Source organism: Ambystoma mexicanum, chromosome 1p (assembly GCF_040938575.1).
Source record: "Ambystoma mexicanum isolate Mex_15411 chromosome 1p, UKY_AmexF1_1, whole genome shotgun sequence".
Classification (NCBI taxonomy): Eukaryota; Metazoa; Chordata; class Amphibia; order Caudata; family Ambystomatidae; genus Ambystoma; species Ambystoma mexicanum.
In genome coordinates, this window is record NC_090921.1 from 1,162,808,210 (window position 1) to 1,162,827,078 (window position 18,869).

At 48.6% G+C, this 18,869-nt stretch overlaps 1 protein-coding gene across 1 annotated transcript; it reads right to left on the reverse strand.

Annotated features, from left to right (window-relative positions):
• Nucleotides 1-3,267: 3,267 nt before the first annotated feature.
• On the reverse strand, nucleotides 3,268-18,561 carry ETV2 (ETS variant transcription factor 2). Its single transcript, XM_069604850.1, has 8 exons — nucleotides 18,429-18,561; nucleotides 17,181-17,253; nucleotides 12,411-12,518; nucleotides 11,967-12,047; nucleotides 11,089-11,262; nucleotides 8,154-8,366; nucleotides 7,194-7,312; nucleotides 3,268-5,006 (listed from the first exon to the last, which is right to left on the reverse strand). Exons 2-8 carry the CDS (start codon nucleotides 17,251-17,253, stop codon nucleotides 4,728-4,730), a joined length of 1,047 nt encoding a protein of 348 aa, XP_069460951.1. The 5' UTR covers nucleotides 18,429-18,561; the 3' UTR covers nucleotides 3,268-4,727.
• Between the last annotated feature and the right edge of the window lie 308 nt (nucleotides 18,562-18,869).

Consider the following 18,869-nt stretch of genomic DNA (forward strand, 5'->3'; position numbering starts at 1 on the left):
GAAACAGCAAGATACCAAGAATAAATATATCCAGCTTGCACATGCTTAATTGCACCTAACATGGAAAGCCAAGAGCTATAGGTGCACGGAAGAGAATGGGGAATGGGAGACAGACTTTGAATACATGGAGGGGTTGACAGTCTGATTCAGCTAAAGGCGGGCAGACAGAGCTTCCAGCGCAGATACAGTGCTCACCCTAGCCAAGGACGAGCAGAGACGGAAGGTTCCCAGACACCAAGATTATAAGGCACCTGCAAGGAATTCAGTTTAATATCCTCATAATTACAAGCAGTAGAGCTTCATTTCATGGTCCCTACACACGTGACCTGGAAGAGCAAGACAATACCTATTCACTCAAGGTAGATGGAGGGAAGCTGTTCCCATCGAACCAGAGGTGGAAAGGAACAATTACTGCACAGGTTAACAGCTGAATGTACTCTCTCAGGCTTAGGCGATCAGAGATGGCAACATGATGGAACACACAACACCTGCGTGTTCATTCTCATTGCCTTGAAAAGGTCCACCCAGTCTGGTAGCTGTCCAAGGTCTCATGGCTGGGAAGACACGTTCTATCCAATCCTTAATTGCCTTTCGCGTTAATACATTATGTTGCAGTGGCCAATAGGTTCTCCACTTTCCTGCAACTTTGTATGTGTTGTATGTAGAGGTGGTCCCAGGAGAAGCCACTATAAATGGCGATCCAATAATCAAACTAACCCCTATTTAGCATAAATGTTGTTTTTCTAAACTGACCAATCCACATCCCTGATAGGTTTTGGGGGATGTAGCCTGTTCTTGTAATGTCACTCATGGTTGAAACGGTGTGACACATGTTTGAAGGACGAGAGGTCTGGAAGCGATATGCTGTTCCAGTGTGATCCCTGCCATTTTTGGTGGATAATAAAGACAGCATATGTTGCCCTCTGGTCGGGTCTTCCGTTCTTGCAGAAGGGATTTTGTTGGAGCCCAAATATCCTTTTGCTGGTAATCGAGGTAACTACTAGAAAGCCGCTGGCAATCCTTTACAAGGACATGTTTTAAAGAGTGACATTCCATATTCTTTTACCCCCTAATTCTCCCTATTGTCCTCATTTATCAGAAGATGAAACTCCAGAGAAAACAGCCGCCTGCCAGTGAGATAACCATGACATCAAATCAACATAAAATCCAAGCAACCCCTTTTGAGCTATCCACCTAGCAGACATAGCTCTGAAGGGGCAGTAAGATAACAGGCATTACCAAAGAGTGATGAATGGAAAGCTGTGAATCAGTTATAACCACTAGGACTGCTCTCAGCAGCTTCCATTTCCTTGGTTTTTATTGGGTCTGCACCACTGCAGAAGGGCACCAGGCAAATGCAAATCAGTCTTGGCTCGGACACATTTCTAGGATGCTGGTGGTCTTGTGTCCAAGGAATGTGACCTAGCAGTTCAGGTTGCACTGCCCCTTTTGGGGTAGGACCATGGAGGCTTTGCATATGATTGTACCCCTAGCAACAAACAATGGGGGTCATTAGGAGTTTGGTGGTATGCCACCGATACCAAACAGTATTAACGTTCCCGCAGCCTGATATCCTGGAATTACATGTGGCGGCAAGGACCGTAAATCCCCATTACATGGATGCTGGTATTACAGGCACCTGTAATACCAGTGCCGGTAATACCCACTTTTTTTTGCCAGTGGGGGCCTGATTTTGCCTCTGGCTCTTGGCTGGAGGTAAATCAGATTCCCCCACTGCCAAACTGTACTCTTGTCAGTCCGAAAAGTGCTGGTATATGTAAATACTGGCACTTTTTTCCAACACTGGTCCTATTGACACCCCCCCTACCCCATCACCCTCTAAATGTGATGCAGTGTTGCCACGAGCAATTTCATGGGTTACGATTTATTCAAAACCTTGCATTCCCTACTCTTCGGCTTTGCATCTGGATGTGTCAGATGTGGCTAACAAGCTTGTTGTTTCTAGAGTCCCAAACTAAATCTCACGGGTGGGCGCCAATGAGGCTGACAAATGTCTAGGCTGCTTTCAGTCTCTTGCAAAAGGGATGGGACCTTGATGTTTGGCAGAAAACAATAGTTTGGAGGGTTGCCCAGCGCAATACCAATGCGTAGAATGTATTCAAAATCTTCCATCTATCACGTCACAGTTTGGCAGCAATGCAACATGCAACTCTCAAAAAATATGTGCATGAATAAATACAATTTGTAGAGATGTGTCCTTGGTTAAACAATTTTGTGAATGTATACGTGGTTTGGTGTAACCTTTCTGCTAATGTATTTCTTGGTAGTTTCTTTGACTTTTTTGTAAAGGTGTGTTTAACTGGTGGTGGACACAGTCTAAGGATTTTGGACTTTATGCCTTTCTAAGGCCTTATATGGTCTGCGACTTGTAGCTTATGACATTACATTATTGGTGGGCTGTGTTTCCTTTTGTGTACAAATGTACATTGTAGTCATCATGGCAAGAATTTGGATGGATGTTACTTTCGTTGGTCCAACTCTTGTATGTATTGTTGAATGCTAGTGTTGCTTGCACATTTGTCCAACTCCAGCCCTCGAGGGCCCGGTCCATGCTGGATTTTCAGGATACCCCTCATTAATATTCATGAGATGAATTTGCATACAATGATTCGAAATGTATGCACATTTTTCCTCATGAATATTAATGTGGGATATCCTGAAAACCTGCCAGGTTTCCGGGCCTCGAGGCCTGGAGTTGGCCAACCCTGGACCCCATTTCTACGAATGTGTTTTTCTTAATGATAGCTGAACAGTTTTTACATGCCTGTATTGATGGTGTCACCTACTTGTCCAGGAAAGTTGTGGCTTTGTGCAAAGCTTTGACACCATTTTGTACACCAGTGCCATGTTGGTGCTATAGCTCATGTACGAAGGTCTATGACATTGGCTGATCGTTTGTATTGTGTGTATGGGTAGGTGAGACATACATGCCACATGCCCCATTCGGGAAATGCTAGTCCAAGTCTGGTTTTAACATACAGGACTACTAGCTCCAGAATGCATAGTTAAATCCAGGACTGAACTGGCATCTACCCAATGGAATCGGCATGTGGGCATGTATGCCAAGGTAACCAGTTCGTTTGGGTGTTGCTCTTTTCAGTAGATAAATGCTACCTGATGGAGTCATTTGCCTGTACTGGGAGGGGCATTATTCGGCTAGTTGTATGTTCTTTGAGAGCAGAATATGTCATTTTTTCTATGCTCGTGTCTCGGCGGCTTTCCAAGTCACTAAAAGAAAATGCAATATTGGAAATATTTTATCATTTTATTTTACAAATATTCTGAGCTTCGCAGATTATGGGAATAACAAGAATAAAATTAATATAATGACATCTATAATTAGTTTAATACCATACTTATATTGAGGTAGCAGTGTATCTTCAGTGTTTACGTCCTTTTGTCCTTGACCAAGACCTGTCACAGGGCCGAGGGATGACAGAGCCTAGAGGTTCTGCAGTGCTTCTAAAAGGCCCGGAACAGAAAGTTCCAGATTAGCAGGCCTGGTCAGTGCCGAAGACTGGCCTTATTAATGGCTGATAAGGACCAAGCAACAGCCTAATCCTCTTTTGGGCTCTGCAACCTTGCAGTGATTGTACACTGGTGAACCGGAACAACAAGTATCCTGGGCCAGGAGCTGAACTGTCAAGGTAAAAGGCAAGCGAAGTGCACAGCCCAGGTTCATTTTGCGGCCTCCCTGGCAAGAGAGGCGTCTTTTGGGCTCCTGTGCCCCCGCAATGATTGTCGAAGCATCTATCCTCTACTGAGGAGTCTAGGCAGCTTTGGTGATGTAGGTCTGACATGCCAGAGTTGGTCTGCTACAGGCCCTCTGTTTGAGGCATCTGGTCTCTGTGTGGCTGATGGTTGGTGAAACCCATCCTCTGGCCTTGCAGTGACTATCCAATGCATTGATTTTGGAGCATGACAGCTTTAAGCTCCTGCAGTGTGTGTCCAGGTTGCAGCACCTAAGAGTTTGCTGTATTAGAAATGTTTAAGGCACCAGGTTCGAGAGACTTCTTGTGATTATCCAGTGCACTTCATTTTTGATCACTGTGGCTCTGGAGTCTCACACTGATTGTCCAAGTCTCACCTCTCATAGTATGTTCAATTCATAAGTTTATAAGGCACTACATTCAAAGAGGCTTGCAGTGATAATCCAGTGCATTTCTTCTTTGGCCCCTGCTGACCCTGAGCCGTTGCTTTGACTGGTCGGGCCATGCATCTGTGGTGAGTTACTCAGGCCCCGTCGGTGACTACACAGTGCTAGAACCTTTGATGCCAGAGCTATGCAGTTGCCAAACTGAGCCCAGCACAGAGATCTGACCCCTGTTAGTGGTTGCCTTGGCCCCTCAATCTTGTAGCCTTGCCCTGATTGCCCAGAGTCTTGGCACATTTGGTTGACACGAAGACAATGGCTCGATCCCAGTGGTAAGAGTTAGGGCCTCCCTGGGAGATTAGGGCACAGGACTCTGGAGATAGTGATTGTCCATGGCTGGGCTCAGATCCATGTGACTGTCCTATTCACTAGTAGTGAATATCCAGGCCACTCGGTTCAGGACACAGAAAAAGATGTCCACGACTTCAGTTTCACAAGGCACTGACTGTCCAAAGTATTAAGCTCAGGCTCCTGCATAGGCGGTCCAGAGTGCTAGATTCAGGAGTCAGTAATTGTCCAGGCTCGGGCCCCTATCAAAGGCCCCTGGGCTTAGTTAGTGGGTCTCCAAATTTTGGCAGTGGGTTTTTTGGATTCTTCCCCTGGGCTCTGGTCTGCTGCACAGGCTGTCCTGGGCTGGGATATCCATCTCCTGCAGCATTTCGTGAGACGTCTTCCCCAGGAGGTGCTGCACATCACAAACAAAGCGGTAGACGTAGCGCTGCCCGCCCGTCTTGTGGATAATGTCCTTGTGGTAGTAATAACGAAGGCCTCGGCTCAGCTTTTCGTAGGTCATGCGTGGCTTGTTCTTCCTCTTGCCCCAGCGCTTGGCCACCTGTGGGGAGACAGTTTGTGTGAATAGCAAAGTCCTGCAATGCACTGGGGGTGGGATCTAGAGCGAAGGACAGCAGTGGGGAGGACATTGTGGTAAAAGAGGACAGGCGATGGGAACGGAAACGGAAGATGTGACGAAGATGGGAGCTTGGAGGGAGAGGTGATACCAATGACTGCTTGATAATAGGCGAGGGATATGGTGACATGGTTCTACATATGGTGGAGAAGACAAAATAATGTGGGGGGGCGAAGACCTGCTCATACACTGTTGGATGTATACAGCAATATCATGCCCGAGGTGGAAGAAATGGATGCATCATAAGGAGAAGGCTAGATATAGCCCCAGCATGTGGGAGGTGATAGACAAGGCTACATTGTGTGAGAGTATGGAAAGAGGGATGATAACACTGATGACATGATTGGGAAGTTGGCCAAAAATACAGCATGATGCATGGGATTAAGGGCAGCGTGGTGAACGAGTTGGTAGCGATGGCCACATGGTGAGCATCAAGATTCATTGGAATGACAATCTGGTGGGGAGTGGGAGGCAGGAATTATGATGCTAACATGAGACAGAAGGAGAGGGTGTGGCTATGTCTGGGAGAAATCGGGCAATGGAGGTAGGAGGCCCATGGAAGAGGGAAATGGGTTCGGAGGGACGCCCCGTGAGAGGGGTAAAGGGCAGAGATAGAAGTCTGGTAGAGAAAGAGGGAAGTGGGGTATTTTGGGTGAGGTGTTTGAGAGAGGAAAAAAAATGTGAGCATACTGGGAATAGCAATGATCAGAAGGTATTGGGGGAGTAATGGTGTGTGCATGGGTGACGGTGGGAGTGAACATGAATAGAAGCATGGTAGGTGGTGAGAGTTGGAGGAGGGCAAAACATGTTCAGAATATGTCTCTATTGTAGGGTGACCAGACGTCCCATTTTGACTGTGAACGTTCCAGAACAAATCCCCTGCACCCCCACCCGGTTCCGAGAGTTTTTGTAATTTAAATCCGGTTTTCGGAAAGGGAGGGGTCCAGCTGCTGCAGAATTACAATTCAAGCTGACATTTTTTTCATAATAAACATTCCCATTAGCACTACTGATTGCGTCAAAGAGAATGGTTACAAAAAAGCATAGGAAAGGAAAGCCTCTAACAATCAAAGCAAGAGCTCTTCAAAGCGTTCTTGTGACATATCATTTTGTAACCATGCAGTTTATGAGAAGTGCTGGAAATATGTATTTAACTGCATGATCCCATGGGGAGGGGTGGGCCATTGGGAAGGATGGGGCTTGAGGAGACGCGACGGAGTTGGGGAGGAGTTTGAGTGGGCTTGGGATGCTAGTCCAACTTTTATGCATTTAGCCTGTCCCGGTTTATTTTCAAAATCTGTTCGCCCTACTCTATTGGGAATGAAACATGGTAAAATGGGGAGCCTGAGGAATAACAAGGGAGATAAAAAACAGAAGGACGGTAGGAAGAAAGAGGTTCAGGGGTGGCACATTGCAGGATGATGGAAATGGGAATGAGGGACATTGTGAGGTGACAGGGGGAGGGGTACCCACATTGTGGTTGATGATGGGACTGGAAGGTGTTTCCCCTCTTAATGTTCCCATGCACCAGTTTAGAAATTGAACTGCACATTTTATAAAAGAAAAATGTCATGGGGTAGGACCTTCACTCCAGAATGTGCAAGCCTTTTAGGTACCTCTTGCCCAGCCATGAGCTCACTTCACATTGGGCTGGACTAGTGGACGATTTGGGACAGACTAGTGCTCCAGCCCCTGTACCAGAAAAACTATCATTATTTCCATCTCTTAAAATGGGATGAAGCCAACAGCAAACGAAAATGACCATCCATTTGGGATGTCTGAGGGCTCCCCATTATTCGTTATTTCATTATGAGTTCTCATTATTATTAGTTATTGTGGATGTGTTGGAAAGGTTCTCGCTGGCATTCAATGGGAGGATTTCCTTAACTAGCGTGAGTGGGGAAAGGAGCCCATGGGGTGTTAGGCAAAATGTTCTTAGTATTCTGGTTCCCTAACTTTTGGAAGTGAGAGGACAGTTATCCTAGAGATATTCGCTATTGGAAGCCTTGGCTCGAGGTGTCATGAACCCATTTGCAAAGGGCCTCCTTGTGCTTGGGATTCAGAGAGTTGAGTCCTGGGATAAAGCAGACCATCCCTCCCCCATGTAGTTACCTCTGTGGGGTCGGAGAGTTTGAACTCCCAGCCGTTCCCAGTCCAGCTGATAAATGTCTGACACGACCGGTCCTGAAGAAGCTCCAACAAGAACTGCCACAGCTGGATAGGACCTGTGCCTGTCAAAAGAAACCAGAGTTAGACCCATCAGACATGGGGGTGGACCGGACCATGAAGAGAAAGATTATAGAGAGATATACAGATGTGTGGATACGACCAAACCATGTTGAGAGAGATCGGAGAGGGACCAGGGTGTTGTGGGCCATAGATCGGACCAATTTGGTCAGGGTGATGTAGGCAGAAGATCAAACCATTCCAGAGTGTGTGTGTGTGTGTGTGTGTGTAACAGGACCAGGGCTATGTGCGTAGCGAATCAGACCAATGCCAAGAGAGCCCAGGGAGACCAGCCTGTTGTGAGAATTCCGTCACAACACAGACATTGAAGAGAGACCACGGCTTGTTGTGGATCTTGGATGACACCATGCTGAGAAAGATCAGAAAGTGGGTCGAGACCAGCATGATGTGGGGTAGTGGATCAGACCATGTTGAGAAAGATCAAGGAGAAGTGAGGATGGCATGGGAAAAAGCCCCAATATGATAGGAGAGATCAGCGTCATAGCCAGACAATTTGGGGGAAATGGTGCAAACCATGTTGAGAGAAATAAGAGATGGCAGGCCGATACATGCCCAAACAAACAAGGTGAGCGTGGGTAACAACCTGTCAGAACCAAAGATCCCCCACTACCTGCTGTATCCTTCATACAGGGATCAACTCCCCTGTTCCTCCTATGATCCCCCCCTCCCTCTTCTGTACCATGTATTTTGCCTCTATCTAGCTTCTCTTCTTGTGTGTCTGTCCTCACATTCGACTCCCTACCCTGCACTCCCTTCTCCCACATCTCCCCTCCGCTCTGCACCCATCTGCATCACTCTACCAGCTTTCTTTTCCAGTGTACATACCATTATGCAGGGACCGGGTGCCCCCGGGCTGTGTCGGGCTCCTTGGTGCAGGATGCTGCTTGGATGGATTTGTGGTGGGTACGCTGTAAGTCTGGTAATAGCCGCACTCTGATGCGTAGCCTTGAGAATAGGGGCCATCCCATGGAGTCTCGGTCCAGGCGCCCCAGTCCACCGAAGCCCAGGAGAAGCTCTGCTCTCCCAACACTGCTTCTTCTGAAGAGAGAGGGCAATAGGCACTTAGTAAACATCATGTTTATCCCACACATACAAACATAGTAATACACACAGACCTGTGAATGTGTGCTTGCACAGGAATGTTCCGGGCCAGCCCACATATGAGCGAACCACAAGTGCACAGATATGCACGCATACCTGAAACGGAAACATACAGAGGTGCATATACGCAGAAAGACGTGCAGTACAGACACACATATGGGTAGAACGAGACAACCCCAACACTGGCACAGAAAACTACCAGAGAGAGAAATAAACCACACAAATAGTACATGTTTTTTTGACAGAGTGACACACAAAGATAGACGCACAAGTAATAACAGACACATACTGACAGACTAATGCGTCCACACCTACAGGCTGACACTCACAGCTAGACACATACACACACAGACAGCTAGAGTGATTAGACACATCTTGTGACAGGGAGACTGAGGGATATGCTGACTGGGTAAAATCAGTGGCTATACAAATGCACTGTACACAGCTATGTTGTAAAGTGCCTTTAGTAATCCTGCCTTGGTACATGCATAATGAGTCAAGCGTATACATTCCCTGGCAGGTGTACTAGGCCTTGACTCAATTTTTGTTTTTGTTAATTTCTCTGAGTAAATGTATATTTACACAATTGAATGGGGAGCGCAATTATTAGGATTAATGGTTGTTTCTTGGTTGATTTTGATTAAGGTTTAGGGCAAGGCCTGTGTTCATCAGAACTGCAGCAAAACCCAATTGAATAAGTAGCAAAATATTGTATTGAACCCAAGCGCACAAGAATCCAGATCTGCCCAAATTTCTGTACCTCCTTTTCAAAAGAGGTGCATATCCGAGGTGACCACTTCTGTGAATGTGGCGCATCTATTTATGGTGCATCTCAGATTTCCTCACTCCCCCCCTCCTGACAGCCCCCACTGCCCCTTTCAACACACAGTGAGGCCACTGGGGTGTCCTGCACCCCCGCCAAAATGCCCATTATTTCCGCCGGGCTACAGGTGCATAGCCGGTGGCCCGACCTTCATTATACTATTCGGGGCCCAATCCACCCTGCGGAAGCAGCCCTCAGACTGACTCACAAGGTCCCCACCCCTGTGGCCTCGAAATTTGCTGGGACTGGGCCATACATTTGTCTCTGGCACCAATGGAAATGTGGCACACAGTTGCAAATGGCTACTCATTCCTTTTCTGACCGTTTGAAGGGGGTGTTTTCTGTTTGAAATGGTGCACTTTAAAGAATATTCATTCAGCAACACTGGCCAAAACAATTAGCCGCATAGCGAAGTAACTCAAACTAGCCCACCACGTTGCCCTAAAAAGTGGCCAACTATCACCCCAGAAAACTGGACCAAGCTTGCTTTTTGTGTTTTTGGTTCAGGCATTTGTCCTATTGTCCACTCCGAATTTGGATCTGGGGCCACCAGCTTGGCCTCAATATTGAAGCAGCTAGGGGGCGTTAGGACTCTCATTGCAGAGGGGAGTGATTTGCAAGGTGGTGTGGGGGTGTGACAGGGGACAGCATTGGCCTCTGGTCAGTGCTAGGGGCTTGCTGTGCTGGGAGCTTGGGGTCTGGCATAGGAGTATATCGGCGGATGCTGCAGAACCATCTGTGTGCAGTATTTGTTGGTAAGCATTGGTGTACCCTGCTCTCAGCCGCTCACACATAACACCATTGTTTACTTTTAGTTGTACAACTGCCCAGAAAAGACACAAGAAAGCTCCTCTCTGAGACCGGCTTGGCATTCCACCTTGATGCAAATCACTGCCTAGTGCCTACAATTCTGGTGAGTACTATTCCGGGGAAGTGTGAAGTGGCGGCCCGCCACTCGGTGCCTATGCCGGATAAATGAAACACTGCTATATTATGCTTGCTGCAGTCAGTGGATGTAAATAAATAGCTTCCCACTCCTGGCAATTTCAAACGCGGTTTTTGTCATTGATTGCTCATATTTCCCTTTTTACATAATTATACATGCCTTTTTAAAGGTTTTTTTTTTAAAATGTGGACGTAAACCTGAATACTGCTTCCGAGCCATCATTTGGTACAGCCCTGCCAAAACATACTCTTATGTTTCACTTTTGCTTTACAGTTTATTATGCCCTAGAACACGTTTACCTAAAAAAAAAATAAAAAAAAATTCAGCTCACTATTTGATAATCGGCAGTATAGTAAATTAACTATTCGGTACACCCCCTAATTGGGACATAATATAACACATGCTGCAACACACATACTGGCAGAGGCATGGCACACATAACTGTACACTTTAAGTGTACGGCATACCGTGCTGCTAGACTACGGCACGCGGACAGGCTGAGTGATAACACACTCCAGCAGTCTCATTAATCTGCACTCCTAGTGTGAAGCATACATATTACCAGCGTGAGATGCCAATACTGACAGACATACAGGCATTGGCAAATAGACTGACACAAGCACAAGCCACAGATAGACTAAAGACAAAATTCAATATAGAAAAGATAACGAAAGACAATTAGACAAAGTCCAGTATGGGCATTAAGATGGAAACAGAATGACCAATTCATAGAGCTGCATGGAAAAATACACATGGACCTGAGTCTGAGGAGGGCAATGATTGGCAGACTCACAGACAAGCCAAGAGATAAAGCAAGGATGCTGAAAGAGAGGTGTACGTGTTCTTCACCATTCTCCATAAAGTGACTGTTGATCTGCGCTGGCGCCTACCTTTCAGTGTGGGGTGCCCCTGCCCCAGGGCATGGTGGTCATCAGTCTGGGGTGCCGGCGGTGGAAGCAGATCCAGCTGCCGCTCTGGCACTGGCAGTAATGTCTCGTAGGACTGGCCGAAGCCGTCTCCATCGGGAACCAGGGAGCCATTGTGGATATAACCAGCTCCAGCATCTAAGGAGGAGACCAGGAAGCAGAGGCAAAAACACAATGAAAACTGCAGGGTAATCCCAAACAGCCGAGCGGCAAACTGAGCCAGAAACATGGAAACTGCAATGTAATCACGAAGAGCTGAGAGGTCATCTGTGCCAGAAACGTGCAAACTGCAGCACACTCCCAAAGAGAGGACAGGGAACGTGAGCCAAAACATGGAAAGGGTAAAAGACCCCACCCAAGGAGATGAGAGGGAAGCTCAGCCAAAAACACGGAAAGTGCAGGACAACCCTGAAGTCTCGACCTTGGAAAAACAAAGAAAATCCTTAGAAACGCACCCACCCCTCACCTGAAACATGTGCCACTAGAATATACAAATACTACCCGAGAACAAGAAGCGCGGCAAGAACATGCAAACAACGTGACAAGTAGAGGCGTAGCACCAACCTGCAAACAATGGCAGAAAAAGCAGGGACAGAACTTGCAAGGAAAGCACCGACAGAGCAGACAGATCTTTTGCAAACACTGACAAGCAAGAGCATACAGCCTTTGACAGACAAAGCAGAGGTCCAATAGGAAGCTGCAAACAGCAAGCGGTGCAACAGGAAGCTGCAAAGACTGACACAATAGAGATGGAAGACTCGGGGAAGTTGTACGCCTTGACAAAACTGAGCACGGAAGCACAGGGAAGGTAAAAATAGAATAGAGATGGGGAGGATCCTTACCGATTTCGCAGGGGGCCCAATAGGATGGCTCCATGTAGGGGGACACACAATAACCCCCGGTTCCTGAGAACTTGAGGGACCCTGCAAGAGAGAGAACACCAATCATGAGATACAGGGCAGATAATGTGTACTCAAAGCCTGAGTATGGGGCACTGCTACACATGTGCGATCCCTGCCAAGAATGCCTGTAGAAGCCGTGTTGGAACCACTAGCAGCATATGAGATCACATGCAGACATGAATAGCAGCGCTAAGTCACGCGTGGCCTGTGAGAAGGGCTCGGCTCTAGCATTCCTAGGTGATGGGTGTATGGTACAGGCTAGCCTAACATCAGAGTAGTTCCGATGGGAGAAGGGTCGACTGGTCCAGCATCACAGGTGACAGGGATGGGCTGCCAGAAATAAACTGGCCCAGTACCAGCACTGGTCATTCCAGCCGCCATTACCTTTACTGCTCTGCAAGGGGTCCATCTCCTTCCCAAATCCTGCCTCCAGGTAGTGTCCGCTGCTCAGATCCGGGTTCTCCAGGAGGAACGGAGAGTCCAGCCCAAACTCTGTGATACAGAAAGAAATATGGAGTCAATGTATGGACCGGGGAATCTTACGTGTTACTGACAACACGCCCCGCGTGTGATTTCTTAAAAAAAATCTGGGCAATTGTGCGCTCTTAAAAATCATACATGCCTCCAGCTCACCGATAATGAGTAGTCACCCCACTAAATTTAAGAGACTCTGCCCCTCCCTGCACTCAATCTGTGAATGACACCAACCCTGATCCACGTGACATTGCAAGCAGCGAGTTCACTGGACACGCCCCCGCCTGTAACACCACAAGGGGCATTTGAATTGTAAAGATTCCTGGTGACATCAGAAACAGCTGCTGCATTTCGTCTATGACATCACAAACAAGCCACTGATGGAAAGTCCCCCCCCGTCAGTGACATCACCCGGGATATTTAAAATGGAAACATTTCCACTGACATCAGACACAGCTGTTAACATGTAAACTTTCTTTTTTATTTGGTATTGAAGCGCAATTAGTTTAACAATTAAACCTTAGCACATATTCATTATTTACATATATATTAAAACATACAAACACGCTAACAGCGCAAACAGTAAGATCCATAAAAACATACATGCCACAAATGAAACATTATACAATCCATTATAAAATATTAATCAATGATAATAACTTTAAAAAGGAAACAGATATGGTAGCCCCACATCAAATCACTAACACTTTTTTTTTTTTTTTTTTTTATTATTCCTTCCATATATATTAAGCCTCTGCTGCCACTACTAGAGGACTGCCAGAAACGAATTGTGACCACAACTGGTCTCCCTTGCTATTTCACTGTTATGGACAAATGCAGTATAGCCTTGGATATCTCTATCCCAGGGGACCGGGGGAGGGCACGTGCCTAACGGTGTCCACTTCAATCCGACCTAATATGCATATCCATAAATGTTACGCTATGATAGCATAGGTCATTTATCACGTGCTTAATGCCCAGAGGTTTCTAAGCTCAAACCCGGGGATCGAACCCGTGTTGCTCAGTGGCGTCTTGCTTCCAAGGCGAGCACGTTGCCCCCGAGCTATCCTCCCGAGACCTGCCCCACCAGGCCCCTGCATTGCCAACCGTGTGCACGCATTCACCTGGAGTCTCATTATGAAATGACACAATTGTCCATCATTAGTTTCGATGATATAATTGAAGGGTTCAGGGAAAAGGAATGCCTGCTTAGCGTGCAGCTGGAACGCACGCCTACTTTCTAGTTTACCAATAAGAACGCCATGGTCCAGAACGCCAGCTTTTTGATTAAGTTCGCTCAAATAGACCACTAGGTTACCACTAATATCAATATCGAAATCAATATCCATATGAAAAAGTTCAACTTCATTGACAAAATGTGCCCAGGCTTTAGGATAATCCTCGCCCATATTTTCAAACAATGATAACAGCGAGGAAAATGTATCTTTACCAAACAGAATCTTTAAGCAGAAAGTGCTTCATGCAATCTTCCATAATTTTAAGACACAAGACCACGTCATCAACCAATCACCTGCACCGCAGTGGAATTAGGTGAACCCAAGCAGGGGGGGGGCGCCATAATGGACCTTCAATTTCTCTAATCCAGTTTATTTCCTTTTCTAAAAATGGTTCAAACTCGTAGAGTACATCTGGCACAATACTGGAACTGTAATAACCTTGCCAGGTATAATCTTGCCCTGCTAGAACTGATGAGGGCTTTAATCCATCTGAATTTACCAAGAATTCTCGCTTTATGACACCCGGTCGTTATGGTATTAAACATACTCTCTCTAGGATATCATTAGTACTCTGTGGTTTATAAACAGTCCACAAACAGTGACATGAAAAACACAGTAAGCGAAAGGGCACTGAAGACGCCACATTTCAATAAAAAATGTCCTAGTATGGATCCCCTCATTGCCTTCACTAGTTTGTGCAAATGGCCTCCCAAAAAATGTGCAGAGCCTTTCGAGCAAGCAGAGAGCCCCACGCATCGCCCCCTCCCACGACCCCTCCTCACCTGTGGTCTTTTCGAAACATCTAGGAGGCATTGGTTTGATAATATTCAAAGAGGAAGAATCGCCTTGTATCTGTACCGAGTGCAAGTGACAGCTCAAAACAGTGTCACAAGAATCTACTGGCAGTGGCCCTTTACGTCGTAACGTGCAAGCCCCCGTGCCCCCTCTCTCACAGACATCCAATAAACTGGAACGTGTTTTTGCCGCCCGTTCTGCTGTTGAGCGACGTGGTCTCTGGGGGGACCCGCACAGCAGGCCTGACGCATCAGCGTTTCTGAGGGCAAAGGGCCCTATTGTCCAAGGACGCTTCCTGCCCCAGAGTGCGGGGCTGGCCACACTTCCTGCCCTGGGACAGGGCCCCTGTTCGAGCTGCATCCGTGGATTGTCCCCATCGCACGCTCTTGACCCCCTGAAGTGTGTGTGTGCGTCAGTCCCACTTGGGACGAGGTCTCTGATTAGTCAGAAACCATGCTCGCTTCTACTGTACTATCTGGAAAGGGCGAACGCAGTACACGCTTCAATTGTCATCACTGCGACCTGGTTTCTTCATGTGGGCAGTCAGTGGGTGGGCAAAAAACCAAACACCACCTACAAGCTGTGTGTCCCTCCTCATGCCATTTCTCCCTATGTGTGCTCTAATGCAATAGTTTTGGCGTATAGTATAGCCCAAACGGAACAGTACAGCGCCAGTGGGTTTATGAAGGATCACGTGGCGTGTTCTTCACTGGTCCAGGGTCACAAAACACATTGCTTTTATCTGTGTCCCCCATCGGACAGTGCAAGCAAGTATGCAAGGAGGCAACACATGTCAGGGGGTGGGGCGTTAGGGTGGCTAACCCTTCAAATGTTGGGAGAGGGGCTAACGTCAAAGGCAGCGGGGGAAGGGGCAAACTTACTTGCATGGGGGATCCAACGTCTTTACGCATTCTAATGAGACTATTCTAGTGCGGCTTCAATGTTACAAGCAGTTAACTCTCTCCCTCGTGTCTGAAACACACACGTATGTATGGGCTGCTGTGAGAATGAGCTGTCTCCTGTCCCCCTCACGAGCATGGACCAACACCCCATCATGATTTCAATTGCCTGAAAATGCATGCACACCAGTGCATTCGCTTAGAAAGAAATGCTGTGCGTTAGCAATGGCCGGGCCATTGCTAGTTATGCACCGTTTATTGTCTGTGTCCTGCTCTGGGGGTCAGCCAGGCCCATAATGATAGATTACTGAACAAGGCAAGCCAACACTTCGCGGTGGGGGCGGGTGTTACGCCCAATCTGCCCAATGGTCGTTGTGCCCACTAAGTGCAAGTGCGCAGTCAAACACCAAACCCGTGTCACAGTTACCAAGTAAAGGTGGCGGCCGGGAGTACTGGCCTTTCCACTGCCGACTTACTGGGCTAGTTAAGCGCGTGAAAGAGGCGACCCTTCGTCAGGGTGACCAGAGACAACAACATAAAAGAAGCCCCCGCCCCCCATCGCATTCCCGCAGTATATGCATACCGAGTGTTGGTAAAAGCAAGTAAACACCGGACATAATACTGAGTGAATGCTGTATTGTAAGGCTCCGTGTAGCGCTACACCTTCTATGGGAAAGAACGGGCGTGCAAGGCAAGCAGCTCCGAGGGTTAGGCGAGACTCCGCCCGGAACCTGCGGGTTCAAGGCCTTGCGCCCCCCGCCGCTGCCAAAGTGAGGCGAGTGCTGGACACTGCTGCACTGCGCCACTCTGTGTGGGGAGCACTTCGAGGGTCTCGAGCAACGGAACACTCTTAAAGTTCTTATGGCGCCCCCTTTCAGGGTTCCTTGGGTTAACTATCCGCAAATAATCGCGCCCACTTAGTGAGTGGGAGACAAAACTGAAGGGCCGTGGACGGGTTCAAGGCCGACACGCGGCTGCGCAGATAGTAGCCAGAGGGGAACTCTCTGGCCCTTATTCGCCGGGATGTTGCCATTATTGGGCCCTCTTTGCGTGAGAGGAACGGCACCTTCCCCATCACAGTAAGAACTGTGTGTACGCCTCAGACGGTGCAGTGATGACGCCGTGACCATTCCCCACATCGGGCAGGATGGGTATAAGACACCCACCAAACCCCTACCCCGCGCTTTCGGGAGGCTTAGATACCAGTATCCGGTGATCGGTAGCTGGAGGCCCTTCCTCCAAGAGACATTCAAGAGACAGCCCCCCAGCAGTATAGCTGTGCACACGGGGCTGGGGGCAGCAGAATGGGAACAGCTAGAGGGGCCTCCCGGCCCACCCCTGTTGTGTAGCGGGGACTTCGGGGAGGAACACTTCACTGTCCAGAAGAAATGGCCGGAGCTTGGCTTACACAACTAAGCGAACACCCAAGGCAGGGCCTTCAGCACCGGATAACACACCGCAGGCAGGAAATGTAGCGCGCACTAGAAGCCATACCACCACATCTACCGTCACTGCACACGAGAGCCAGACACAACAGCATTGGGGCGGCGTTCAGACCGGGGCACAGAGCTCGAGGTGAGCGCCCAGGAAGGGACAACATGCGACAGGTAGGACAATGCGCACACACCGCAACAGTCATGGTCTCGAGAAAAGGACACAATATCACAAGCTTGGTGTTCCAAAGCAGACACATCCGCCCGCACACTGCACCTGGCGCCCCGCCAGGCAGCAGGCCACCGGTTGCTTACCTTGAGCTTCCATCTTGGGTCCAGGCACCTCCTGCAGAGAAAGGTCCTCACGATAATATCCACCGGATTCCATCTGGGGAGGAAGATACAAAGAGGCGAGATCAGCGACCCGCCATTACAGCAGAGCACAGCCTACGCATGTGGCCATTCGTAGGTGCCACTGTGCGACAAACTGAAAGATAACTAACACGCTTGAGTAACGTCGGCTCCGCCATTCATCCTTTCAAAATGTATTCAATGAGTACCACAGAGTATGGTCTGTAAGTCAACGTTCATCATGTGACTTAATCAGTGATCTTCGGCAATTCACTAAGCTCACCTGTCGCCTCAAGTGAAAGCGCTTACAAGCGGGGTAAATGGCAGCACGGCTCACTAAATGCAGGTGTGCACAGTTGTGCCAACCTCATCCCCTCGATGTATGCATTTCTTCGCTTCTTCTCTCCCCGCGTCTTCCTTTACTCTTCTGTGCGTGTGTCCCCACTGCCCTCTCTTGCCCGACCCCTCGTCCTGGCTACCCCACGCTCTCTTCGCCTCTTGCGCGTGGGCCATCCCATCTCTCTCGTTCAGTTTCCTGCTCTCCGATCGCTTCTCTCGTTCTTTAATAATCGCATTCCTTCATTTCCGCTTTACGTTCCTTCTCTGCCCATTTCCCAACCCCTCTCTTTGACTACTCGCATCTCCAGACTCCCTCTTGCCTCCCCGTGGTCATATCTTGCTGGAATACCGGGGTACCCCACCCACCCGGGTTCCCTGGTATAATTCCCAAGGTCACACGGCGAGGCGTTCACTCCCCGCATTGCGTGCCTCGTTTAAGAATTCCACACCCCTCCCATACTCATTCCTTTGTGGGTCTCACTCACTTGAGTGAATGTGCTGTTGAGCGCTCGCTCAGGCCCTGGCTGCCCTTCCTAGGTCACACTCGTCTAAGGTGCCTCACTCACTTTTGTAACGCGCTGGTTGGCGCTAGCTCTCCCACTGACCGTGCTGCCTGTGTTACACTCGCTTCTGGGGACCTCGGCTCAGTATTGTCGTATATGGATGACACTTTTTAAAATGTTTTTATTTATAGTGCGCGGAACGAGCCCGGGGGCATCGAGGCGCTGTTACAAGGAAATGACTGAGCTGCATGAGGCATAACATCATACACCTCACTTACACACCCACTCCTCTTGTCGTAACTGTCCACCTCTATGCCACCCCTGGGAGACCCGTTGATCTCACCCCCTGTCTTGCCTGTCACCCACGCACCGCACTCACCTCTAGGGTGTCCCTGCAGTCTCTCCTCCCCCGAGTGTCCCGCACTCCGTTGCACTCGCGGGCACTTGCTCCCTGCCTGGGAGTTGCTTCTGTGCTCTGCGCCTCCCGGTAGTGGGCTCCTCCCTGCTACTTTGTAGCACTTCAGAGTCGTGTGCGTGCCCTCTCTTCGGTGGCGTTGGTTACGCAGCCCAGTTGCCTCCCCCGTTTCCGCAGTCCTTGCCCCCGCTTTAGCCTGGGGTCTCTCTCTCTCTCTGAAGCGTCTCGTCGCGCAGACCCCGTGTGTTTGCCTCTGCGCGCTGTCTCGGGCTCTGAAGTGTTTCTTGGCAGCGTTCCCAGGGCGCCCCTTTCATACCCGAGAGCTGCCATTTGATTGGCTGGCCTGTTATGATGTGAGATGCTGCTTCGTGACTCTCCTCTGGAGGGTTTCCTTGA

What these genes read in the sequence shown, in the direction of transcription:
- ETV2 (XM_069604850.1), bottom strand. Translation starts at nt 17,253, where the DNA reads ATGGAATCCGGTGGATATTATCGTGAGGACCTTTCTCTGCAGGAGGTG. An exon ending in ACCCAAGATGGAAGCTCAAG is followed by an intron (nt 12,519 to 17,180) that starts GTAAGCAACCGG and finishes TCTGTATCACAG; the next exon opens with AGTTTGGGCTGGACTCTCCG. An exon ending in CACCCGGTCCCTGCATAATG is followed by an intron (nt 7,313 to 8,153) that starts GTATGTACACTG and finishes TTCTTTTGACAG; the next exon opens with GCACAGGTCCTATCCAGCTG.